The 27667-nt window shown below is 37.6% G+C and overlaps 1 protein-coding gene across 1 annotated transcript in view; it reads right to left on the bottom strand.

Moving 5' to 3' along the window:
* The window catches only part of LOC140166979 (tenascin-R-like), a 65443-nt gene that overhangs the window by 14098 nt on the left and 23678 nt on the right, over positions 1–27667 (bottom strand). Inside the window, exons 2-7 of the mRNA XM_072190461.1 lie at positions 11845–11958; positions 11113–11296; positions 9714–9965; positions 8873–9208; positions 6634–6906; positions 1659–1985 (exon numbers count right to left, since the gene is read on the bottom strand). Coding sequence (XP_072046562.1) covers positions 1659–1985; positions 6634–6906; positions 8873–9208; positions 9714–9965; positions 11113–11296; positions 11845–11958 — 1486 coding nt within the window. The remainder of the gene's footprint in view (positions 1–1658; positions 1986–6633; positions 6907–8872; positions 9209–9713; positions 9966–11112; positions 11297–11844; positions 11959–27667) is intronic.

Raw genomic sequence — 27667 nt, 5'->3', positions numbered from 1 at the left:
ACTTATGCTGTTTCATCATATTTATAGCGCACACAAGTGTGCGACCATGCATGTATACAACACAAAAGATTATAAGTGATAATCGTGTTACATAATCAAAACGTTGATCTGGAAACCTCAAAGGGCGGCAATTATGATTGTACAATAGAATGTGTGCGAGCTTTCTCCTTCTCTACTACCTCCATGATCAGATCACATTCTTATTATTATTCTCACATTTAATTTTCTAGCAATAACACTATACTTCAATTATCAATCAAATGAATGACTGCAAGACCTTACATTTGCATGCTTGACTGTATGAAAACAACAACAAGGACCATGGTTTTGTATACATGTGCAAACTGCAAAATTGGAAATGTATGTGGAATACATATATGTATATACTATAAGCTTACATTTTTACCCCTTTTTTGTGCACAGCTGAAGGTCCAAATGACTTACCTGATGATCACAGCACATTACAAGTTCACACAAACCATTTAAACATGTACATACAATGTACAATACCCAAAATGATGGAAAATCCCAATATTTCCTCTATAAGCATGCAGCCAGTGCACTTCCACTCATAACTGCCATTTTAGATTTGAAATAGTTTGACCTGGCCATGACCTATAATCATTTCTACTTCCTGAATGGTATTTGAAGAGTATTTGAAGACTGTAATAGCATTCATCATGTTCATGTTGGGCAAGGGTATATTGAATACTATAATACCATTCAACTAGTACATAATACTATTCAACACTATTCGAGATAAATGAATCGAATAGTATTTCAGCTTGAATGGTGTTGAATGGTATAAAACCAGTATAATACCCTTCAAATATTATTCGAAGAGTATTTGAAGACTATAATAGTATTTATGTTGGGTAAGCCGCGACTACAGAGAAGTCTATGGTGTATCTTATGTATTGAAGGTCTGAAGTGAAGTATTTATCTTTCCAAATGACCAATGTTCATTGCCTATACAGTAGTGAGTCATTAATAAAATAATTAAAAAAGCATATTTTTCCGACCGACCCACCCACCCCAAAATCACTGGAGGGCAAGCACACCATTTTTTTCTTGGCTTAACTATACACCTGTCCATCCCTAAGCTAGGTACCCAGGTCTGAATATGCTGGTTATACCCAAAAGTCATTATTTAATATGTTGCAGTGGCCTAGTCTGTGTAAAAAGTTTGCTTGAAAAGTTAAATGCACCAATGAGTTGTTAACTTGGTCCCTAGCCACAAAATCCAATTGCAAAAAAAAAAGAGTTGAATGTCAAGCAATGCTGTTATTAACATTAGGCAAAAAAAGGTTTGTCTCAAAGCTCACAAGTGGTTTGAAAACAAATGCGAAATGAGATTTTAATTTTTTTATTCCCGATTTGGTATTTTTATGGTATTTTGAGGTGAAAAATCGGAAAATATCTTGAAATCCACCTTCATATTCCCCCCTCATTTTTATTTTTCAAATCGCACGATTTTACAAATGCCCGCGCAAGCTTTGAGACAAACATTTTTGGGGGGCTTAACATAATTTTTTTCAAATTGGTTCACATTAAAACTTTTGACTGGACCTGACTGAAGGCATTTTGAAGCCATACCATTGAAGCCATGCCAATTTCAAAGAAAACTGCAAGATTAATCGCTGCAGTAGAATACTTACATGTAGTAGCCGAAACCGATGCAAATGCTCCTCGTACTCCATTGTCATCAGTGCAATCTGTCCCTAGTCCCCCTTCACAATCCCCTCTACTAAGGCACCGCAGGGGGGTCAAGAAAATACAGTAAGTCTGGGCGGGATCCAAACCCACAAGGGTAAAACATCTCTGGTTCTCATCTTGGGTGTATGCATGAGCATGGGGGCTAAACGGAGACGGAGTGTATGTGACTTCCACAAGAGAGTAGCCGCCATTTGGAATAATCCAGCACAGTTCAATTGTTGTTTCTGTAATTTCTGTGGTGATGTCACTTGTTGAAATTCCATTTGGTGCTAAAACAGACAAAGAAATAATTATTGTCAAAAGTTATTATAAATGCTGAAAACTATACTGTAGAATAACCTGCAGAGTAGAAACTTTTTTATTTATCATGCGATACATCTAGCCCTCTTCTTTTGTTCTATTATCGATTGTATTTCTTTTGTTCAAAGTCTGGTCAACTGTTAATTATATCACCATGTAATAATGTGGACAGGTCAAGATAATCGTGGTCAGGTCAAGATCATCTTGGTCAGGTTAAGATAATCGTGGTTAGGTCAAGATCATCTTGGTCAGGTCAAGATAATCTTGGTCAGGTCAAGATAACCTTGGTCAGGTTGAGCCACCATGTTTCTGAGATGCCCAGTACACAAATGTGTTGCTCTTCCATTCTTTTTGTAACGATCTCTAGCTTCCCAGCAGTCATACCTTGAACATTCCATGTTCCTATGACTTGATGTTTTCTCAGGTTCATGCTGCTCCTTTCATGCTCAGGATTGTCGGCAGTACACTCTGCGTCATTACAGCTGTGCCTAGTCGGAACAACATGCTCCTCTTCTCCAGTAGCCATTGATGCATTGTCTGGCCTGCGGGTCCCACCATTGGATGCCGGGTTTCTACATTGATTTTGACCTTTCATATAAACTATCTTGGCCAAAAGTAAATGCAGTGGGTGACCGGGTCCTTCTGCATTATGGACTTGCTGAATGGCCACCGTTGGCTCTCCAGAGCCGACGCCCTTAAGATGAATCTTGTATTTCGTTTCAACCGGGTGTTCAGCCACTCTCCTCACCAGTATCCAAGGAAACTGGTGGGGGGAGCCGGTTCAGTCGCCGACAGCTCGACCCTAAGCAGGTTGTACTGAGCAGATTGTACTGGATACAGGTTTCCAGTAGCAGGTTTCCAGACCTGAGCTGACAGACGGAGCACCCATTGGGAAAAAAAACACCCATGGGAAACCCAGCACCAAAAGGTGCTGGTAAGGTAACATTCAGCTCCTCGGCAGTGCTAGGCACTGCCTCCCCTTAATCAGTCTCCTAAAAATAAGCCTGCATAATTGAATAATAATTAGGATGTGAGCACAGAGTACCTATTCTTGAGAGGGCAATCCTGAATAACATAAATATCAGTATTCGTTTGTGCATATGGATTGAGCTAACTTGCAGCAGTCAAGTTAGCTCAATCGATAAGGCGTTCGACTATGGTGCGAGAGGTTGCTGGTTCGAACCCTGGCAGTGGTATAGTATGCTCACGTGAAAAATTGAGTTAGCTTGTAATTCCCCTGTCCCTAGTCCCCCTTCACAATCCTCTCTACTAAGGCACCGCAGGGGGGTCAAGAAAATACAGTAAGTCTGGGCGGGATCCAAATCCACAAGGGTAAAACATCTCTGGTTCTCATCTTGGGTGTATGCATGAGCATGGGGCTAAACGGAGACGGAGTGTATGTGACTTCCACAAGAGAGTAGCCGCCATTTGGAATAATCCAGTGTGTGCGCTCTTGAAGCTGCGAAGTCCTTGTGTGGTTGTTTTAACATTTAAAAATGGTTTATGGAATGATGTGGGGCCGTAGTGATCAGCGACAACCTGTAAAGTGTGCTGAGGCTTGTGGATCAATGTCTAGGCATTGTGCCTGCGCATAGCGCACTATAAATCACTGCGCTTTTTTTAAAGATGTGCTAAATATTACTTATTATATATTATCACCAATATTGGTATTATGACAATACGGTATATAAGGTATATAAAATTACTAATAAAGCCTGCTATCATGGCGTCACATAACCAGGTCAATGGCTCATTACATCCCGTATGTTTCTTAAAATTCATTATTATTTGAGACAAATGTCTGTACCCATTTTACATGTGCACAGATGGATCTGTGCTTTTTGTATTTTCATTTCTTTTACATAAAAGAATTAAGGTTTTCCAGTGCACAAGGGCCGCCGGGGTGATTAAATACTAATTTAATGCTATTTTTTAAATGAATGTGTGCATGTTCCCGGTTGCAGCGTTCGAAATAGGGCCGGTCAGCCGGCCATTGGCCTGTAACTCTTTGGCCTGGCCGGTAACTTTTCTGGCTGGCATCTAGTTGCCAGCCCGGCTGGCCGGTAACTTTTTAAGGTCAAGCCCGGCTGACCTGGAACTTTTTGAGGCATATTTCGAACACTGCCCGGTTGGCTTCTTTTTCACAGTATGACAGCTGACCAACCCATCCTGGCAACATCATAACAGGATAAACCATGTGAATTTATATACGATGAGTAACTATTAAATTGAACTTTGCCTTAGAATCCGGAACTTTGGATGACCTGTGCTAGACTCCGGCACATGTTAAGGGTGGTCTTAACCCTGGAATTATGGAAACTTTTGGGCCTCATAACTGCTAAATTGTTGGTCTAAAGAATATAAAAGTAACATTTTTAGAATGGCAAAGACTTGATGAATTCATCTGTGAGGTCAAATTTGGGTCAAAATGCTCCTTTTGGAGATAATCCAAAAAAACTGGAATTTGTTTTAGCCCAAATTTTTTTGGTCAACGTAACAAAAAAATTCTTAGGCAAAATTTTTGTATTAATTTTTAAAAACTACATGAAAATATCTAGGAACCATTTGTTTTTTTTATTTTGACCAGCTATGAGAAATTTGCACCAAAAATGGTCAAAAAAATGCTCAATTTTCAAAAATTAATAAAAAAGCCTGATTTTCGCCCAAATTTCAAACATTTTCGGTGAAGTTGCCTGAATATTGCTGATTAAAATGACGCTCTGATCTTAGAATCTTAATGCTGATTTTGAACTATGCTTTAGTCCATTTGGCTTCCTTCATGTGTGATACATTTGCGATCAAAGGCAGTACATCTAGCATGCATGATGCGGCACAAAGTGACTGCCCCCTACAAGTAGAGATGCCCACTGTCAATACAGTTTCCACTAGAACGATTTTTCATTTACTGTGTACGTGCACTCACACACGTATTGTCTATGGAGAAACTGATCAATACAAGAAACCCCAGGCCTGTTAAATGGCGTACATACTTGTTTTGATCCAAATGTAGGCCTATATCAGGGTGTTTCAAGAAATTCCTGATTCCATCAGAAAACATTAACCAAACTTTTTCCTGATTGGTCAGTAAATAGAGAGGACCTTCCTTCATGAAGAGATCAACTTTTTTAATGAAAAATTTAATGAGATGAGAACTACAACAAGTTGAAGTGACACCAGTCCGTGCATCAGGTGTTCAAACGCAATTATCTCAGAATTTGGAGTGAATCAGACAAGCAAACTTATATAGTCATAAAATGTAACTATTTTTGAAGACAAAATGTACAGGATGTTAAGAAATTAAAGAATGTTTAAGCCTGCCGAAACCCATCTCAAATTATGCACTCCTGACCACCATGTCCATTTTAGATAGGCTACATCATGGCTTCCATGCACACACAGTATATTGCTCAATGTAGTAAAGATAACCTTTGAGTTGGAGCAAATTTCTTAAAATTGGTAGTGATTAATGTTACCAAACTTATATTAATGTTACCAAACTTATATCATGATGAAATATAATCATTTTTGAAGATAAAATGTGCTGACATTAAAAGATGAACAATGTTTAAGACTGCCGCTATTCATTTGAAAAAAGGCACTTATTGTTCAGCTCCTCTATGGAGATATTTTCCATGGCAGCCATATAAATTATGATCATACTTGAGGTTCCACCAAACAAACCATGGGTTTTGAGGTCTTATATTTTTTGTTGTATGTCAACAAAATCGTTTCAATTTTCAGGATGATCTTATTTCATGTGGTTATAAGCAAATATAATGTTCCAGATAACGCTAGTTAATAAATACATTAAGAAAAAGCACCTTAAAATTGTACTTTCTGTTAGTATTCCATTTTGGACTTAAACTTTTTAACATGTTCTAGCAGCCATATATAAAAGCGTGACACTCGAAAGGCCATACATTGTATCTCTGGAATGAAACGTCCGATTAAAATTATTTAAACGCCAAAATGTTTCTTTCATCAATTCCCAGCCAATAAGTAAAATCTGAATCAATTTAAAAGTACTTCAATTTTTAGTGGACATGCCTACTACAAGATACACCGTCTGTGATCATGTGTGTATCACACATGGACACTACCTTCTTGAGAAAGCCGAGTGGATAAAAAAAAGTGTGATCCTGTAATTATATTTTTGAGTAGTGTAATAAAGATTCTCATTTCATTGTCATGAGCGACATGGCAGAATATAAGATAGTAAACCACACATGTTGCTAAAATTTGACATGAAATAAGTTAATTGCCCAAAAAATCAAATCAAATTGTGTGGAAAAAGGCAAATTTTGCAGTGGGTCACAAGAATTTTCTATCATGAACATGGCTAGTGGGCAATTTGGGAAGCTCCTTCCAAGGAAATGTTGGTGTTAGGAGGGAAATTCTGGTATTGGGGGGGGGGGGGGAATTGTATCTTTATTGTATAAAAACATGCTATAAATTGTGGGAAATTTAGCTTGCTTCTCGGGAAATAAACTTTTTTTTCAAGCCCCCGGGCCATAAAAATCATTGGGGCCCTGCCCTTCACTGTATATTGACTTTAACATGTTAAAGCACAGAACTTGCTTAAAAGAACCATTTATTATTATTATCATTAGAACTTACTTGGTCTAGCAGTAACGATGTCAATAGTTTCATTCTCGGTCTCATTTACAAATTCTAGCAGAGTGACAGTATGAAGGTCCCTTGGACCCATGTTAGATATTTGGTAGGTAGAAATTGCTCCTCTGGGGAATATTTGACTGCTACCAGCTCCTGTGGTTATAGACTCCCATGTGATCATCAGTTGACTCCCAGGCAATGCATAGTGCGATGGCGCCACCACAATCAATGCTATACTGCTTGGTGTTGTCAATTCTGGTATTAGCTTTATTTGCACTGTAAGTATACATTTTTAATTGAAGAAATACATGCAAATACTTTCAGTTTTTGGTGTATCCTTGGTGTAAGATATTCACAAGTTAAGCTAGTGTTACCTGGGGGGCTCGCGCCCCAAAAGCCCCCCCCCCCAATTATGCGCATGTTCATCAGGACTGTTATGAAACATAATCGTAGATTATTCTGATTTCTAGTCCAAGAAACAGTACTCACTGTAGATGTTTCGGAGTCTACCAGATGCCTTTTTCTACACTATAGAAATTAGCAAAAGACCATCATGAACAAAGATGAGCGGCAATACAATCTCAGTCACGTGTTTGACGATCTTCTTGGAAATAGAACTGGCAACAATGTTGCTAAGCAACCACCAGCATCAGTGGTAAACAGAAGATCGTCACAACATTTACAATAGTGTAGAAAAAGGCGTCTGGTAGACTCCAAAACGTCCACAGTGAGTACTGTTTCTTGGACTAGAAATAAGAAAAATCTACTGTTATAGTATGGGATGTATATGTATACTACAGCATGATGCTACATGTCTGCAATGAATGTATATTTTACAGTTTTGATGCATTACAAAGGCAGAGATGCCACTCAGTTTCACTTAAAAAACAGAAACTGGTGAGAAAAACCTGAAAAAGCATATTGTGCAGGCCAAAAAGCCTCCACACAGGCTGAAAATAAATAAAAACACAGGAATTTGGACTCACAAAAACCTGAATTCAGGCTAAAACCCGAAAAGTGGCATCTCTGCATAGGGGAACAAGTGACATCACCACACACACAAAGTTGTGAACTTTCCCCCACAGTCAATACAAAATCATGGAAAATTCCAATTAAATTAGACATTTCTAGTTATATTTTCACATTTTTGCCATCCCCCGAAAAACACCCCCAGCAGCACCATATGCGGTGCTGCCACTGTAAGACAGCACAGGCAGTATTATGAGAAATTAACTCTGACCACAATTCCGTATTCAAAAATGGCAGCCTACATAAAAGTACATATGGACACCAGCAATAATGTGATGCAAATTTGATAAGTCTGGCCCAACTTACTCCATATTCCAGAAAAATACAGAACTAATTTTATGGGATTAAAAAATATTATCCTGTTTTGCCAAATGAAACATAGCTAAATCCTAACTAGCAAAAAAAATCCAATTTTAATATTTATCAGCATATACTTAAGATTTTGAAAGCTTAGACTTTTCCCAAGTCTTTGATTTTTGTGACTCGATTGTCAGAAAACATGCCGAAAATGCATGTGTTTGGCTCTTTTTCCAAGTAAAATAATGAGCTATGTTTCATTTGAAAGGACTTCATAATATTTTTTTAATCTCTAAAAATAAGTGCTGTATTTTTCTGTAATAGGCAGTGGTATTCACTGACTAACAGGATAACAGCTTGATTGGAATATTCCAGTTGAAATACATACATCCTCTATTGAAGACATGACCTTAATCTTCCATGTCAGGAGTGCAAATTCTAATGAGGTTGCCTGAATTTGACATCTACACACCTTGTGTAAGGTTATGTCTCATATAGACGTTGTATGGGTTTCAACTGAAATAGCCTATTGAGAGTCAGATGATGATTTTTACACTTCCCAACACCCATTACAGGTAAATTAAGTATTTCTTGTACACAATGTAAGGTGCGTGTATGCTTTCTTTTGTACCGCGCTATCTGCGCGTGTGTTTATCGCGGAGCCACTGGCGTTCCTAATGTTCGAGTTTGGCCAAGAATTACTTAATTTACCTGTAGGTAAAATATATAGCTAGCTGAATGTTGGGAGCAAACACACTAAGGTCACACTGCATTATTTGTATGGACATATCATCATCATCATCTCATCATCATCATCTCATCATCATCAATATCATCATTTTCAAAAAATCATCATCATCACTACCATCTATGTTTATACCATCATCACTATTATCATCATCAGTATTAAACTTACCCGGCATAAATGCTGTTTCTAAACTTGTTATAACACTATAAGTTAAGTGAGCCCCTATACCAGCCACTGAGTAGACCTCTATATGGTAACTTTCATAACCAGATGGAAATGACAGCTCAGATGTTGCTGGACTCAAACCGGGATCAACTTTGTAAGAGTTTGATATCTCACTTGTGGTTCCCGTGTATGTTAAAATAAAGTAGTCATAGACTCCAGCTTCAATTCCCGGGGTATCAGGATTTGGTTGTGGATGACCAATACTGAATGTAGCTGTAATGGCACAGGGTTCAAAAGGCTCTCTGGTAACAAATACCACATTGTCAGGTTTTCTTGGGTCTAGTACAGAGAGGAAAAAGATACAAAGAGGATTTACATATGATGATAATGATGTACAGTAAGACTAGAGGGCCTTGTATTTGAATATGGACTGCCTACATGTTTAGAAACTCATGGCTATTCCCAGGGGCTATTCCAACTGAAATCTATACATCATACATATTAAATAAATAAAATAAATAAATGTTGTTTGATTTAACGTGCGCTTCAGCTAGGCATGGCCTAATTATCAGCACACTTCAACAATTATTCCGCTGCCATTAGGATATATCAGAATCATTTCCGCTTCACCAAGTCCGCAACTGATGCGCATGTACTCTCAGCGACTTAGATTGTGATTACCCCCAGCAGCTCCCCATTTTACACCTGGGTGGAGTGAAGCAATGGGGAATTAAGCTATCTTGCTCAAAGACGCAACACACTGGCCGTGGTGGGGCTCGAACCCGCAACCTTCCGATCATGAAGCTCGCGCCCTAACCATTGGGCCACCGTGCTTCAAGCTTACCTGTTCGTGCCCGAATTTCTACTTCATTACTGCCAGCATCATAGACAAATCTGATTTGGTAGAGTGTCCCTGGGGTCAAGCCCGTAATAGTAAGGTTTTGTGTAGATAGTGATACACTGCCTATAATTCCAGTTGGATTGCCAGTGATTTCATCGATCTGCTGATATGTTACAGTTTCCAGTGGGATGTTGTTGCCATTCATCAGATCTAATTCATTTTCATTCCGCATATTAATAGCAAAACCCATGCAATCTGAAAATGAACAAAATCGCAATATAAAAAACATTGGGAGTCATGAAGCTGGTAATGAGAAGAAAAGAGTATGACAGGAAAACCAATAATGTGATGCAATCAAGCAAAATCAGTCGGAACTCCGAAATATTGATTTTGAGATATAGCCAAACAAAGGAACTATTTCCTTTTGTTTCCTGTTGTTTTGGAAACTCTTTAATAACTCATATCTTTGGAACAGGTTGTTCAATTTCAATGGGGGTTTTCTGCAAAATGCAGCTTTGTAAATGCTTTTTACTATCCTATAAGAAACTGAAAATTTAATATGTCCGAGTTCTGACTGATTTTGCTTGATCGCATCACATATGCATGGATAAAATTAACTATAGTTTTCAGCAAGGTTCTTCAGCGGTCTACCGATTTGGTGTTGTTTATGGCGTAAACACAGAAGTGGGATTCTGATTGGCAAATTGAATCACATCCAGCCCTCGAATTAAGGATCTGAAGGGGCACAGCAACTTTTTTTAGGGCAAGTTGATAATTGCCTTGGATTTTCACTGAAAAGGCAAGGCAGCACAGCAGTTTGTAATATTTCAAGAGGGCATCATGGCAACTGTTGAAAATTTCAGAAGGGCACCAAGGCAATTTCTCAAAAGTGAAGAAAACACACACAAACATAGATAGATGATTTTTATAATGAAGGGGCAGGACTGGGGCACCGACGGCAACTTCATTAGAGGGCATGGCAAGTGACTGCCTTGGGTAAAGGACATATTTTGAGGGCATTACGGCAGTGGGGATGGGCACCCACGGCAAAATGCCATGGGTGCCGTGGGTTAATTCGAGGGCTGATCACATCACGATCACATTGGCACCTCATTCACTGGTCAAGCTGCGTAGCATTGCGTGACCTAGTTCTTTTTACACAATAATCAGAAACAGCAGACGGATACCGCTGATGGAATTTCGTTATTTGCTGAATACTATAGATATATTAGCACCATTTTGAATTGATGTGCTGGTTGATGTGCATGCCCCGCCTACATTTCAGGGTGTATCTGCACAGTCACAACACATAATTTTGCATATGTTTATAATATTTTTAATATCGGTCACTCTAGAAGTTTGGTCAATCTGAACTTTTATTTTTTCATATCTAAATACATACCTAATGTAGCCACAGAGCTTAGACATATTTCTGTGCTGCGTTCACCATTAGCCTCAACTAGTGATATCACACAGACTGTGTATATTCCTCCACAGGATAAATCCCTTATGACTGTTTGGAGGGTGTTGCCTAGTTTGATAGGGCTGACTCCATCTACTTTGACTCCATTTTCTTCAACAGTTACCTGAAATAAGGATTTATGTTTATAAATGTTATTTTCTTACAATAAATGTGAAATGAATTTTATGACAATAACAGAGGAGAGGGGCAATAAATTAGACAAAAAAAATTGTTTGTTTGCCCTCAAGAAACAAACATTTGGAGGGTCAGTAGGTTGATTTTTATTCATGTGCTCTTCCTCCATTTTGACATGGGAAAAAGGATTTTTTGGCAGGCTGAGATGGGGGACTGGGTGAGGGTAGGGCAAGGTTTTTTGGCATACTAAGAAGGGGGGTCAACCATTTTCTGGCAGGTTATTTTAAAATTTGTCTACCTCCAGGGGACAGAACATTTTTGCACAGCCCCTAACCAGGGTTGCCAAAAATGTTCAGCCAGAATCACCAAAAACTTACCAATTTTTATTGTAATCATTGGTGTCTATGGAAACTACGGGAGTTGCGAGATGAATGCCAACAACTTCCGATTGGAATCGTTTCAGATGTAAGAATTAATTTTTAACGACATTGACCAAAGTGGAGACTGAACTACATATATATCGAAGGAATGACTTACCTCGTAACAAGTTGGAGTGACACCCGTTGTAGGAGGTTGCCATGTCAATGTGAACCCCCATGTGTGTACATCGACTGTACCTAAGCTTTCTACAGGTTCTACACATTCCGATGGCTGTAAAATGACAGGAAATAAAATAATCAGCTTTATAAATACAGTACTGACAGCAGTGTAACGATTTGTGATACTCAATCATGTTACACATTTTGATTTGGTTTAGCAGGCACATTTATTATTATTTTAAATATGGCAATTTTTTTTTTCAATTTAGTGAAAATGAAGACTGAAAAGATGGTTTTACTTCAATAAAAATTCCATAGAACCCCACTAAAGATTACTGGTTCATTTTTATGGTAATCTGATCTTCTATTTTCTGAAATAAACTGTGGGGGTGCTATGAGTAATTAAGTGTCAAAATCCATCACCTCTTCTCAAGACACAAGGCACAAGACTTGTTGACAAAATGAGAGTTAAGACTTTTCCGTGGCAATGCAATTCGTAGTCTTGGGCCCAGACTGCATATGGTTATGGTTTGTTTGGAACGATGAATGTCAGGACCAATAGAAACCAGCTGTGAACTAGTTCATCTCAACTCAACCCATTTGTTTTGATCCAATCAAAAATCCTATCGTTGAAGGAGACAATATAATCTTGTGTATATTGCACGTCCCTCATGTTGGCTTTTGAAAGCATGGTATTTATACCACCCAGTTACAATGAGAGAACATTCCCAAAAAAACATGTGACTTGGAGATGTTTTGGAGTCTCCGTCACTTCAGATGATTTATTCCTAGCTTTATGTAATAAGAGACACATGTAGCAACTGACAAGTGCGTCATTTTGATAAGTTGTACGTAACTGTACATTGTAAACAAAGTAAAAATAGACACTAGAGACAGGAGACGGCTCAGACGGGATACAAGTTTGTATTTAGAGGTTAATAACTGCGCATCGGTTATTTGGAGGGCATTGTGAAAAATCTAAACATTTTGCCTTTGGAACCGAGGAATATTCCGAGGTCCAAAGCAAAATGTTTAGATTTTCACAATGCCCGACTATATAACCGATGCAAAGTTATTAACCTCATTCATAACCGCTCACTTTGATCTTTTAACTTTACAAAATAACACAAAAGTTTCCTCAAAAGTTTGTAAAAATAAACAATTTTTACATCTTCCCTTTCCCAAAATCGATCAGGCTAAAACAAAACGACCAATAACAAAAGTGCGTATCAGAATCTGTGCAAATATGGTAGCGCGCAATCCATATACGGCAGCCCGCGCAGTTCGTTGGACCTGCACAATACGGCGCACGCAGAAGTCAATTGTGTGCGACATTGGAACAATTACGCATTTTGCGGTCAATTGTGAGATATTAATGACCTCGATTTGCGTTCGCGTTTTCGCAAATAATAAAATATGATTGGATCGCACGCATCGCGTTTATTAATGAGGTTATGAATAGACAATAATAACTGCGCACCATCTATTTTGAGGTCATTGTGGAAAATTGGAGGGTTTTATTTTGGGCCGAGGTATTTTTCCGAGGGCGCTAGCGCCCGATGAAATATACTGAGGCCCAAAACAATACCCAACAATTTCACACAAAGAACTCAAAATAGATGGTGCAAAGTTATAATTGTCATTCATTACCGTCGTATCTGATATTTTGAATAAATCAAAATGGCATTTTATGTTATTTTATGCCAGAAAACGCTGTTTAGAGGTTAATAACTGCGATCGGTTATTTGGAGGCATTGTGAAAATCTAAACATTTTGCCTTTGGAACCGAGGAATATCCCGAGGGCGTAGCCCCGAGGGATATTCCGAGGTCCAAAGCAAAATGTTTAGATTTTTCACAATGCCCGATATATTACCGATGCAAAGTTATTAACCTCATTCATAACCGTCACTTTAATCTCTTCACCTTACAAAATAACACAAAATTTTGCTCAAAAGTTTATAAAATAGATGATTTTTACATCTTCCCTTGCCAAAAATCGATCAGGCTAAAACAGAACGACCAATAACAAAAGTGCGATCACAATCTGTGCAAATATGGTAGCGCGCAATCCAAATACGGCAGCCAGCGCGCGCGCAGTTTGTTGGACGCACAATACCGCGCACGCAGAAGTCAATTGTGTGCAACATTGGAACAATTACGCATTTTGCGGTCAATTGTGAGATATTAATGACCTCGATTTGCGTTCGCGTTTTTTCGCAAATAATAAAATATGATTGGATCGCACGCATCGCGTTTATTAATGAGGTTATGAATAAATTTTAATTATTGTTAAACCTACCCTACAAAAAAAGGCGAACTTGACATTAACGCCAATCACAGCTACCAATCACAGAAGCGCGACTGCAACGCACGGGCGTGTGCGTTGCCATTACGCTTAGCGTATACACGCAAGCGGGCGCAGAAGTCATTGTAGTGCATCTTGGTGTGTTCCAGGAGTCACTGTGAGTTATTTATGACCGCACAATAAGTGCGCGATCAGGCAATCAATTTCATTTGAATGGATCACTGGCTTTGCGTATATTCATGAGGTTATGAATATCATGTTCGTCTAGTGATATACCGGGGTGATATATTGATAAATTTTCATTTATGGGAATCTAGTCAATCCAAAAAGGCATTATGCTATCTAGTGGGTCTTTTCTACATGGACTAGGGAAATTGGGCTAGCCGAAGAACATGAATGGTATAGGGAGTAGTGAAAGTTGAGATTTAATTGGTCTCATCATTTGGGTGGGTTCAACATTCCCTGGGTTGGCAAACCTCATTGGATTATTTCAGTTAGTAGTCTTAGTACCTGGTCTATATTCATCTCTGTGGTGAAACTGATAAATACCAGGTATACTTCTTGATGCTTTAACTTTGGATTTCTTCATAGGCGTAGATCCCGGGGGGGGTGGGGGGATTTATCCCCCCAATATTTTGTCGGGGGCATGGTCCATACAATCATCCCCCCCAATGTTGACGCCTGTATGTGGGTTCCTGACCAAATTAGCCTCATATGTGTCCATGTTAGCCCCCAAAGTGCAAAATTTTTCGCGCTTCGTACAAATTTATTCCCTTTTTGCACCATATTTCAACATTTTTGCTTCAAAATGGCATTTGTACCATAAACTTATTTTGTTGCCAAAAGGTGCTGAATTTACTATACTTGAATGAATTTGGGCCATTGGTTTTAACCTATGAACCCCACAAAAAAGTGAGCAAATTGGCATAAATTTTGCGGGCCATCATTTGGGCCCGCCGGATGTGTCTTTTGTGGGCCCTCACTGATTTTCGAGGGCCGAGGGCCCTTGGACTCCCCTTATTTCGAGCCCTGTGTGAGCTAGTAAATTCGTCATACCTGGAACTTGTGTCTGCATACAAACTAACAAGTTGAATTCCGTATTTTCTGGAGGTAGCAGCTAAACATTGCCGCTTTATTCTGTAGTTTTATTGCAGAACCATGTTATTAAGTGTATTTAGTTGCTCCTAATGAATATGTATTGCTTATTTAAATATTACATGAATATATATGAATATTAATATATGGTCGCATGTCATAAGTTGGGTACAATTTCCATTACATGGTCAAAAATGACAAAAAATGTATTTTTGGATATGTTGTATATATGGACAACCTCTAATAATTAACACCATTTTTAACCTTAGCACATGCTTAATTTTTGAGATAATGCTTAATTACTAATTAATTAATACACAGGCATCTATGTAAATCTCAATTTTCAAATGCGTTTTTCTCAAATCGGACCTCAATTACAAAAATGACTGTAACATTTTTATTTTATGCAAGAATGTCATCAGATTTGGAGGATATGTTCTCAATACATCAATACTTCAAATGAACTATTTGAAATAATTGTACGCATGGTAATTACATTGTGAAGGTCAATGTCCTTTTTACGAGTAATTAGCGAGATGGTTATTCTATTATTGAGGAAATGAATAGCAAGAAGAGAAATGTACATTAGCATATTGCTACAAATACTGAAATTCAACTAGGATTTCATTAAAAATGAAAAAAAAACATATAACCCTTTAAGGTGGTACTACACCCTTGATAAATTTGTGATTATTTTACATTTTCTCAAAAATAATATCTCACTGGTAACAAAAGTTATGTATATTATAGGGATAAGGAATCCAGTTACTACACTAGAATTTCAGTGACTCAAGACAAGCGGTACGTTTTTTATGATAAGAAAAGAGGTACCGCTAGAATGTACCTCATTTCTTAACATATATAATGAACCCCTTGTCTTGAATCACTGAAATTTCAGTGAAGTAATTGGATTCCTTGCCTTTATAATATACATATAACTTTTGTTACCAGTGTGTAGTTACTTTTTGAGAAAAATGCAAAATTAGTCCCAAAATTTATCAGGGGGTGTAGTGCCACCTTAAGTAGTCAGTAATTGTTTTAGTTGTACAAATTCAACATTCAAAGCTGTCAGTACATCAAACCCTCACTTGATTTGAAAAAGTAACCAGTAGTTTTGACATGCTGACGTGTGAATTGTCACATAGGCCCTATTGCACACTCCCGCATCCGCCTGCTCCACATCCGCCTGCTCCTCCACCCCTGGCATTTTTCATTTCAATTGATGTGATTTTTTTACTGAATAATGTATAATTATATGCTTCAGTAGACTGAAAGAGTATAAAATTCGGCTTAAAATGAGGTATCAACCACTGCTGTAGGATATGGGGTTATGGAAAGCCAATCAAATTTGTATCGCAATTTTCAAAAAAGTGTAATCCCTCCACCCTTTTTGCATACCCAACTTATGACATGCGACCATATGAGTTATTTTATAGAACACTTAATACCTCCACCGCTGTTCTTGACCCGTAACTGAGTTCACGCGTTACGTCACATCCGCTTATTATTTTCCCGCGCTTAAACTGATTGTTATTTTTTGCGAAAAGTGCCGCTGACAGTCACTCAGGCGATCGGATCATACCTCATAACAGGAATTCGCCTCGAGATTGCGTTTTACCGTCTATATATATTTTTATCAATAACAATGTTGATTTAATTATTGAAGTTTGGAGGCTTTTTTACTTTTACTTAATAAACTTTCTGATATCTAATATTCTTTTTTAAAAGACGTATTTTGTTGATTTTTTTGATATTTTTACACAAAACCACAATATTTATCGCTTTATATTTACCATTGGCGTGGTTTAGCCGAAAGAAATTTTGACGTTTTTATTAAAAACACCCTTTTAACTTCACTATACAGTTTACGAAACCCCGGTAGCAGATTTTATTTTCTTGCACGAGTCGTAGATCCTTAGGCCTCATAAGTCACAATGCACGCAATGTAGGCCTACACTGTTAACCCCTGCGTTCATGCCTAAAAAGCTAAACCTACCGTCATCACTGATCCCAGTATTTATTATTGATTGTTTTTATTATTGTTGATGCTACATGCTAGCCATGTACATACTTGACGAGTTATGTTATGTACCACATCTGGGGGTGTGGGTGCAGCCGAATACCCGGCCCTGCAGCCAATCACAGAAGATTCTCTAGCTGTCTGGCCCGATGTTGCAAACCTCAGACTAGACGCGCACATGTGTATTTTTGCAAAATGCAGCGTGACCGTCACGGTAAATACGGAGTGATCACTGGCATAATAACACGTTCACGTTTTTGCTTGGGAGTTTGCTATGACAGAAAAGCTGAACCATAAAACACATTTCATTGCAGTAAACATGCTCTTTATCAAGTGGAACTCTTAAATGAAAAGTTTGTTTGCCAACTGCTTTCTTGGAAAGATCGCGGAAAGTCAAGAAGTAGGCCTATAGGCCTAAATTCATTGCATGATCGGGATATAAAAAGCTGTGGAATATTATTAATAAGCAGTTTTCCAATCAAGTGAAGTAATATTATTTGAAATGCCCGGGGAAATACCATGGTCACATTTGATCATTCTAGTAGGCCTACCTCTGGAATGAGGATATGCAAGCCTCTGCGGAAGTAAACCTCGACTTGTTTTCTTATCTTTGCTCATGACTTTGTTTTGACTCAATCGGGTCATGGTCATGGATGACAATGCATGATGGTTTGTTTGATTGTGACAATGGTATACTTTTTGGAGCTGTCATTGTTGTTTTCTTTCTTGTATCTTGGCTTGACCTCCTGAATTACTAGTTAGGATCTAGGCCTAAAGAATTTTCAACTGGTAGCATCTTTTTTTTTTAATTTCTATTTTCGCCTACTAGGCCTAAAGTCATCATGCCATGCATGCGGATGTCATAATTTTCGGCATGATGATGCCTGGCGGAATTAAATAAAAAAGTTATTTAACATCTTCCGAAGCCTGTGATAAAAATGTACGATACCGGTATTTGAAAAGGAGTTTGGTCATTTAACAAAACTGATTTTTTTTTTCATAGGCCTAATCATGATAGGCCTAAGAACGTTTACACATGTCCAAAGTAGGCAGGCCTCGAAATAAGAACAAAATTCCAAGGGTTCTCCGGACCCTTGCCTTTGAAATTTCAAGGGTCCTCACCAATTTTCAAGGGTCCGACTTGGACCCTTGCCTTTGAAATTTCAAGAGAGAGAATTGGCTACGGTGATCCGGGTTAAAACTTGATGGGAAACTAAATAAATGAAAGTGTACTCAGTGAGCTGTACGTATTATGTGAAACAACAAAACTAGAAAAAACTAGATTTTCTGCTTTTTGCGTGGTTCAATTTTTACGAGTCACGCGGACCCGTACCGTAGGAAATTTGCTTTCACGGGTATTTGATTTAAGGACGCGCCTTATTTCGAAAGCGCTGAAAGTAGGCCTAAACAGCTAAATTGGATTCAGAACAATCCATAATTTTAAAACAAAGCAATCCGAGAAAGCAATGCTTAAATCATGCGTGACCATACATGATAGTTTAAGGCCGTAAAAAATAATGTTTTGGTTCTCGTCCAGAGGAAGTTCATGAATATATATTTTTTTTTTAATGGAAGGGCTAACCCCCTATAGAGTAGACCTACCACAAAAAGTATAATTGTAAGTGATCCGTGTTCTCTATAAATAGGCCTAAACTTATTTTTTATGTATAGTTTTCTTAAAGTATCCCAGTCTAAAAATTGGTGAAAAATCTAAAAAACAAAATCTGACAAATCCCTGAAATTGAGGAGGGAGGGGACGAGAACCAATTTTAAAACATTAATTTCATAATTTTATAGGGTCTAAGCAGCCAAGATAGAAAGTCGGTTTTCATTCGTTTGATCTCATTTATTGGCTTTAAATGACCAGAAAACTTTCCTGACAGTTTTTTTTTTTTCCAAAACGCAACATAAAACGCAACTTAAAAGGTAAAAAAAAAGAGGCTCTCGTCCAGAAGATTTTCACAAATTAATGACTGAGGGAGAGAGGTTTTCAGGTATGGTGTCTTTAATGTAAAATTTCTGAGCACGTTTAAGTGGCCCAGCCAGGCGGGGGTGGGGGTGGAGCTTCCTCCTGTCCCTCTGGGATACTAGCTGTCCTGATATTTAAAAAAAGTAAAGCATTACCCATTTTTTTTTATTTTTGTCAAAGTTTGCCCCCCCTTGAAAGTTGCCTCCCCACCTCCTGCACACCCTCTGAAAAGTGTTGGCTACGCCACTGGTGTACCTTTTTGCTGTTTTATTCGGTTTTTGCCAACCGCTTCATTTCAAAAGTACTAAATCACAATTTGAATGACTTGTCCTTCACTTTTTTTTAAAGCAATTTACAAACAATTTTAATTTTTTCATGCAGTGATCACTGAATGGGTCTTTAGTCTGCGTCTAGGGATACATCATGTAGGCCTACATGCAAAATGTCAATTAAATAGTATACCGTATAAACAAAACTGAATGCATCTTTACACTGCATATCGGGCTGCAAAGTGCATACACACATTGATATTATTACATTTCACTATCATTTTAAAATATAAAGACATAGGCCTGCACGAATATGCACGTATAGGCCTACGTATACATTAGGGCACTATAACAATAACATGTAGGCCTAGGCCTATCGTCCAGGCTTTCTCAAAGTTTTTGCAATGTGTTTATGATAAACCAAGAACTTCTAAACATGTCTTTTCATTACACTACAACAATTTCAGGGGCTGGTTTTTTTCTTCAGAAGAGGGGGGGGTCCCAAATATACTGGGGTCATAAATTTTTGGAAAGAAAAATAGGGGGGAAGTGGCGGCACAAGGAATTATTTCCGGACAAAGTGAATGTCAGGGGGAAAATCGACAAATCTAGCGCAAAAGTGACACAAAAGTGGAAATTTACGTAATTTTGGGGTAGGCCTAATATAAAAGTGGGGGAGAGGCGGCAAACTGGGGGGACAAGAAAAATATTGGAAATGCCCCTCCCGTAAGCGCCGCCACTGCGAGGGGGGTAAATTGTTAATGACCAATAAAGTCACAACTGCGATGTTTATTATTCAAAAAGACTGATTTCAATACAATTTTAGCCTAAAGTGTAGGTCTATCGGTGGTGGGGGCGCGGGTAGGGCCTACATTGGGGTCATAAAATTTTTTTGTTGCGAAATAGGGGGTCGCTATTTTATTGCTGCCGACTTTTTAATTTGGGACCCCCTCCAGCCCCCTAATGCCATATAAAATTAATGTCATGGTTCTCGTTCCCTACCTCCTCAATTTCTGGGATTTGTCAGAATGTTCTAATTTTTTTAGACTTTGAAATACTTATTAGGAAAAAGTTTATTAGGAAACATGGAATCATTTCCAAGACTTTTCATGGTAGGCATACTCTAGGGGGTTTATCCTTTCACATTTTATCCTTTCACATTTAAAAAAGGGGCCTCCTTTCCTCTAGCACAGTTTGAAAAAAAAACGAAACTACTAACAAAGCTAATTTTAGTCAATCAAGTAGGCCTAGGCTAAGTATTTACACATTTGTATCTAGATAGGCCAACCTGTCATATGAATAATATATGGAATAAAAGTAAGTTTAGTGGGCCTAGATTTTTTTTATATAAACGTTTGTTATTTTTTGTCTTTATATAAACATGAGGGGGGGTCAAAAAATGTAGACCCTAAAAAGGGCAATCAAAAGTATTTAGACCATATAAAAGGGATCAAACAATATTTTTTATGTGTCCCAAGCGCCAGTTTTTTCACCCATCCCCACCAAAGTATTTTATAAACACTCCCTAAATAACGCACAATTGTACACGCTCATTTGAGAACTTAAATAATCTGCTACCGTGATTTCAGCTTATAGATAAGCTTGTTTATATGTTAAATTTTTATTTAATTCAAATAAATATGAAATGTAAACCCCGCAAGGTAGTAAAAACTTGGCCACAAAAATCAAAATCACTCCGTACGGAGACTACCGACTAACGTGTAGCGATCCTGTACATCGCGCAATGACGGATGCACGGACTTGGCGCAAATTAGAGCGAGCATATTTATGAAATTTTTATCCCTACAACGAAATTAAATACACCAATAGTTGCTCGAAATGTCTTCTTTTCAGCATACTGAATGAATGCTATCAATATGACGGAAACCCCAGCTTTGCAGCTTTTTGTCTGCTCTCTTCGACTCTTGGTTACATGGACATCGCCATGTTACACGCGCCTCGTGATAGTAAAAGCGACTGCGCGTTTATAGATAAGTCTCGCCGCTGTAACTGAATTGTCGCTACAGCGCGAAATGAACAGCGGTGACCTGGGGGCACACCACTAAATCAATGCGCCATTTGTGTAACCCTAATGAGTTCCGGTAAAAAACAGAAACTTTTTGAGGTATTTTGGGCTGGTCTTTAGACTTATTAATCAGAAAGAGTGGCGAATTATAGCTTAAATAAAAGTGTAAAGCCTATACATAAATTTGAGTCGCCAAAAAAGTCGCATTTTGAAAATCATTCAGAAAATAGGTCCGCGAATTAAAAAATGGCAGAATCGGGTTTGCAGTCTTGAGAGCATGTCAAAAACAGTGAGGGCGCTGTTCGCGGCCTCCTAGCGGGAAAACGAGATGGAAGAACCCCCATACATTGAAACATATGTTAAACTTTCATCGATTTGCAATCGACTGGTCATCATAAAAATTTTTAAACGAGCCCAAAAGGCCTCAAAATGAGCAAAGAAACCGGTGTTTTTACACGCGTTTCAATGGGAAGATTATTTAGTGGTGTGCGCCCTCGAAGGGCCTAGGCGTAAAATCGTGCTCTGAGAGATTCAGCCAAAATTGAAGTTGGCTTTCGATTAAATTGCAGTTTTTGATTTAAATAGTTATTTTTTATGTTAGTGAATATATTTAATGCGTTTTAGATGCAAGTCGCGCTAAGTTTATTCTCTCAGAGGCCTTCAAAGTTAAAGAAACTGTCAAAAATTGTGAGAAAACTAAGATTTCACAGATTTGAAGCAAAATTGTCATAAGGTGACAAATCGGCACAAGTCTTTAAACCTCTCAAATCTGAATTATTTTATAGGGGGGTGATTGTTGTAAAATCATTAATATATAGACCTTTGCCATTATGAAACCTAGTTTCTTTTCATTTTAAAGCGGTTTTTAGCAGATAAACGGTCAAAAACTATATGTTGAGAATTGGTATTTAATGCAAATCTATGGAAATAAGCACAAATGGTCAAAATGTTGAAAATGTGCACATTTTTGGAATGCACCATGTATCTTTGATAGGACATTTCTCTTGATGTGGATGTCACAGAGCACTCAAACCTTGAGCGTTTTACTCAAAATATTTTATATTTTAAGAAAAATATAACACTGAAAATTCGATTTTATGAACATCATTATTCCTTGAAGGGGCACACCACTAAATCAATGCGCCATTTGTGTAACCCTAATGAGTTCCGGTAAAAAACAGAAACTTTTTGAGGTATTTTGGGCTGGTCTTTAGACTTATTAATCAGAAAGAGTGGCGAATTATAGCTTAAATAAAAGTGTAAAGCCTATACATAAATTTGAGTCGCCAAAAAAGTCGCATTTTTAAAATCATTCAGAAAATAGGTCCGCGAATTAAAAAATGGCAGAATCGGGTTTGCAGTCTTGAGAGCATGTCAAAAACAGTGAGGGCGCTGTTCGCGGCCTCCTAGCGGAAAAACGAGATGGAAGAACCCCATACATTGAAACATATGTTAAACTTTCATCGATTTGCAATCGACTGGTCATCATAAAATTTTAAGACGAGCCCAAAAGGCCTCAAAATGAGCAAAGAAACCCGGTGTTTTTACACTGCGTTTCAATGGGAAGATTATTTAGTGGTGCGCGCCTTGAAGGGCCTAGGCGTAAAATCGTGCTCCTGAGAGATTCAGCCAAAATTGAAGTTGGCTTTCGATTAAATTGCAGTTTTTTGATTTAAATAGTTATTTTTTATGTTAGTGAATATATTTAATGCGTTTTAGATGCAAGTCGCGCTAAGTTTATTCTCTCAGAGGCCTTCAAAGTTAAAGAAACTGTCAAAAATTGTGAGAAAACTAAGATTTCACAGATTTGAAGCAAAATTGTCGTAAGGTGACAAATCGGCACTAGTCTTTAAACCTCTCAAATCTGAATTATTTTATAGGGGGGGGGGTGATTGTTGTAAAATCATTAATATATAGACCTTTGCCATTATGAAACCTAGTTTCTTTTCATTTTAAAGCGGTTTTTAGCAGATAAACGGTCAAAAACTATATGTTGAGAATTGGTATTTAATGCAAATCTATGGAAATAAGCACAAATGGTCAAAATGTTGAAAATGTGCACATTTTTGGAATGCACCATGTATCTTTGATAGGACATTTCTCTTGATGTGGATGTCACAGAGCACTCAAACCTTGAGCGTTTTACTCAAAATATTTTATATTTTAAGAAAAATATAACACTGAAAATTCGATTTTATGAACATCATTATTCCTTGAAGGGGCACACCACTAAATCAATGCGCCATTTGTGTAACCCTAATGAGTTCGGTAAAAAACAGAAACTTTTTGAGGTATTTTGGGCTGGTCTTTAGACTTATTAATCAGAAAGAGTGGCGAATTATAGCTTAAATAAAAGTGTAAAGCCTATACATAAATTTGAGTCGCAAAAAAAGCCGCAATTTTATAATTATTGAGAAAATAGGTCCGCAAATTAAAAAATGGCAGAATCGGGTTTGCAGTCTTGAGAGCATGTCAAAAACAGTGAGGCGCTGTTCGCGGCCTCCTAAGCGGAAAACGAGATGGAAGAACCCCATACATTGAAACATATGTTAAACTTTCATCGATTTGCAATCGACTGGTCATCATAAAATTTTTAAGACGAGCCCAAAAGGCCTCAAAATGAGCAAAGAAACCCGGTGTTTTTACACGCGTTTCAATGGGAAGATTATTTAGTGGTGTGCGCCCTTCGAAGGGCCTAGGCGTAAAATCGTGCTCCTGAGAGATTCAGCCAAAATTGAAGTTGGCTTTCGATTAAATTGCAGTTTCTTGATTTAAATAGTTATTTTTTATGTTAGTGAATATATTTAATGCGTTTTAGATGCAAGTCGCGCTAAGTTTATTCTCTCAGAGGCCTTCAAAGTTCAAGAAACTGTCAAAATTGTGAGAAAACTAAGATTTCACAGATTTGAAGCAAAATTGTCATAAGGTGACAAATCGGCACAAGTCTTTAAACCTCTCAAATCTGAATTATTTTATAGGGGGGTGATTGTTGTAAAATCATTAATATATAGACCTTTGCCATTATGAAACCTAATTTCTTTTCATTTTAAAGCGGTTTTTAGCAGATAAACGGTCAAAAACTATATGTTGAGAATTGGTATTTAATGCAAATCTATGGAAATAAGCACAAATGGTCAAAATGTTGAAAATGTGCACATTTTTGGAATGCACCATGTATCTTTGATAGGACATTTCTCTTGATGTGGATGTCACAGAGCACTCAAACCTTGAGCGTTTTACTCAAAATATTTTATATTTTAAGAAAAATATAACACTGAAAATTCGATTTTATGAACATCATTATTCCTTGAAGGGGCACACCACTAAATCAATGCGCCATTTGTGTAACCCTAATGAGTTCGGTAAAAAACAGAAACTTTTTGAGGTATTTTGGGCTGGTCTTTAGACTTATTAATCAGAAAGAGTGGCGAATTATAGCTTAAATAAAAGTGTAAAGCCTATACATAAATTTGAGTCGCATAAAAAAGTCGCATTTTAAAATCATTCAGAAAATAGGTCCATGAATTAAAAATGGCAGAATTGGGTTTGCAGTCTTGAGAGCATGTCAAAAAAACAGTGAGGCGCTGTTAGCGGCCTCCTAGCGGAAAACGAGATGGAAGAACCCCATACATTGAAACATATGTTAAACTTTCATCGATTTGCAATCGACTGGTCATCATAAAATTTTAAGACGAGCCCAAAAGGCCTCAAAATGAGCAAAGAAACCCGGTGTTTTTACACGCGTTTCAATGGGAAGATTATTTAGTGGTGTGCGCCCACCTCGTGCATATGGGCGCACACCACTAAATAAACTCCCATTGAAATACGTGTAAATATACATGAAAGTAAGTTTGTTTTTCTACCCCATGTAAAACCATTTTTCATATTTTGGTAGCACCAATGTCTTAAATAAAGATTCAAATTTAATTTAAAATGGGTTTTTTGACACAAGTTGAGACTAACTTTTAAGCTACGGGGACTTGAACAGCGCCACCCTTATTTTCAGCTTGCACGAATGCCTCCTTACCATGTCCGTGCAGACGGATTAGTTTTGGGAGCCAAACTTTTTAACCAGATCAAGATGCACCATTTTGTGATATTCTGAACATTTACCAATTGCATATCTTTTAATTTAATTATAATAAACAATCATGGCTACTCATCTTGCTCCCAAGGGACACCCACTTGTTTGCACTACCGACCTATGTTTACCGGGACTATCAAAGGTTACACCAAATGCGGAAGGATTTAGTGGTGTGCTGCCTTCTAAGAACAAAATATTTTTGTTTTTCTTTATTTTTGGAATCAGTGTTAAACATCTTAAAAAAGTGTCATTTCTTTTTATTGCTAGTCGCTCCAAAGTTATAAAACAGCGCTTCAAACAAGTTCGCACCTAGTGAAAAATGTACTACTTTTTGCCCTTTTTAGAATTCTAGGGCCAGAGCAACATAGTAGGCCATGTTAAACTGTATTTATATTCCCATTGATATCAGAAAAGTGATTGATTTCTTTCAAAAATATTCACAATCATAAATATGACATGGTGGACAAACAGTATGTGAGCATTCCGCCCCGCTCTTTATCATGCAGTATATACGGATATGCCAAAGGCCTATGTTCTAAAGTTTGGTGGTATGTGTAGCTGGCAAGTCATTTTGGCACTTTAAAATGTTCATTTTCCAAGTTGTGTGTATTATTGTGGCAAGATCTAAAATTAAGAAAACCCATCATTCAAATTGTTTGATATATTTCTCTCTTGGGAATTGAATATTTGACAAAATCTTTAAAATACCGGCATTTTGGGAGAAAAAAAAAAAAAAAAAAGCATGCATTGACTTTCAAAGTCTATTGCGACCCAATTAAATTGTCAGTGATTATTTTAAAAAGCGTTAACATACGAGTTTTATTCTTATAATTACATTTTGCATCAAAATAATTTCAAAGATGTTTCACTTTTTTCTGCCGGGATAATCAAAAGTGACCACTCCTATGATGTTAAGGCCAAAATAGCTCATTTCTATAGCACGGTCTTAAATTGTCAATTCGATGGGAACCTTTGTTTTGAAGACAATGTCGTAATGCGTTTAAGAATGAAATCAGCGATTTGTAGACGGCAACAGAAAACAGACATTTTTTCTTTGCAAATAGAAAAGTTTCAGGCAAAAATCTCAACTTTTTGGCACTTAAAATCAGGTATCAATCATGCCCATAGCCTAAAAAAATGAGTCTTCGAAGGGCGCACACCACTAAATAAACTCCCATTGAAATACGTGTAAATATACATGAAAGTAAGTTTGTTTTCCTACCCCAGGTAAAACCATTTTTCATATTTTGTTAGCACTAATGTCTTAAATAAAGATTCAAATTTAATTTAAAATGGGTTTTTGACACAAGTTGAGACTAACTTTTAAGCTACGGGGACTTGAACAGCGCCACCCTTATTTTCAGCTTGCACGAATGCCTCCTTACCATGTCCGTCACGCTGGATTAGTTTTGGGAGCCAAACTTTTAACCAGATCAAGATGCACCATTTTGTGATATTCTGAACATTTACCAATTGCATATCTTTTAATTTAATTATAATAAACAATCATGGCTACTCATCTTGCTCCCAAGGGACACCCACTTGTTTGCACTACCGACCTATGTTTACCGGGACTATCAAAGGTTACACCAAATGCGGAAGGATTTAGTGGTGTGCTGCCTTCTAAGAACAAAATATTTTTGTTTTTCTTTATTTTTGGAATCAGTGTTAAACATCTTAAAAAAGTGTCATTTCTTTTTATTGCTAGTCGCTCCAAAGTTATAAAACAGCGCTTCAAACAAGTTCGCACCTAGTGAAAAATGTACTACTTTTTGCCCTTTTTAGAATTCTAGGGCCAGAGCAACATAGTAGGCCATGTTAAACTGTATTTATATTCCCATTGATATCAGAAAAGTGATTGATTTCTTTCAAAAATATTCACAATCATAAATATGACATGGTGGACAAACAGTATGTGAGCATTCCGCCCCCGCTCTTTATCATGCAGTATATACGGATATGCCAAAGGCCTATGTTCTAAAGTTTGGGGGTATGGGTAGATGGAGCGTCATTTTGGCACTTTAAAATGTTCATTTTCCAAGTTGTGTGTAT

This window comes from Amphiura filiformis, chromosome 12, assembly GCF_039555335.1.
Source record: "Amphiura filiformis chromosome 12, Afil_fr2py, whole genome shotgun sequence".
In the NCBI taxonomy this organism is placed as follows: Eukaryota; Metazoa; Echinodermata; class Ophiuroidea; order Amphilepidida; family Amphiuridae; genus Amphiura; species Amphiura filiformis.
The sequence above is the reverse complement of the archived record's forward strand: the minus strand, read 5'-3'. Positions and strand labels throughout refer to the sequence as shown.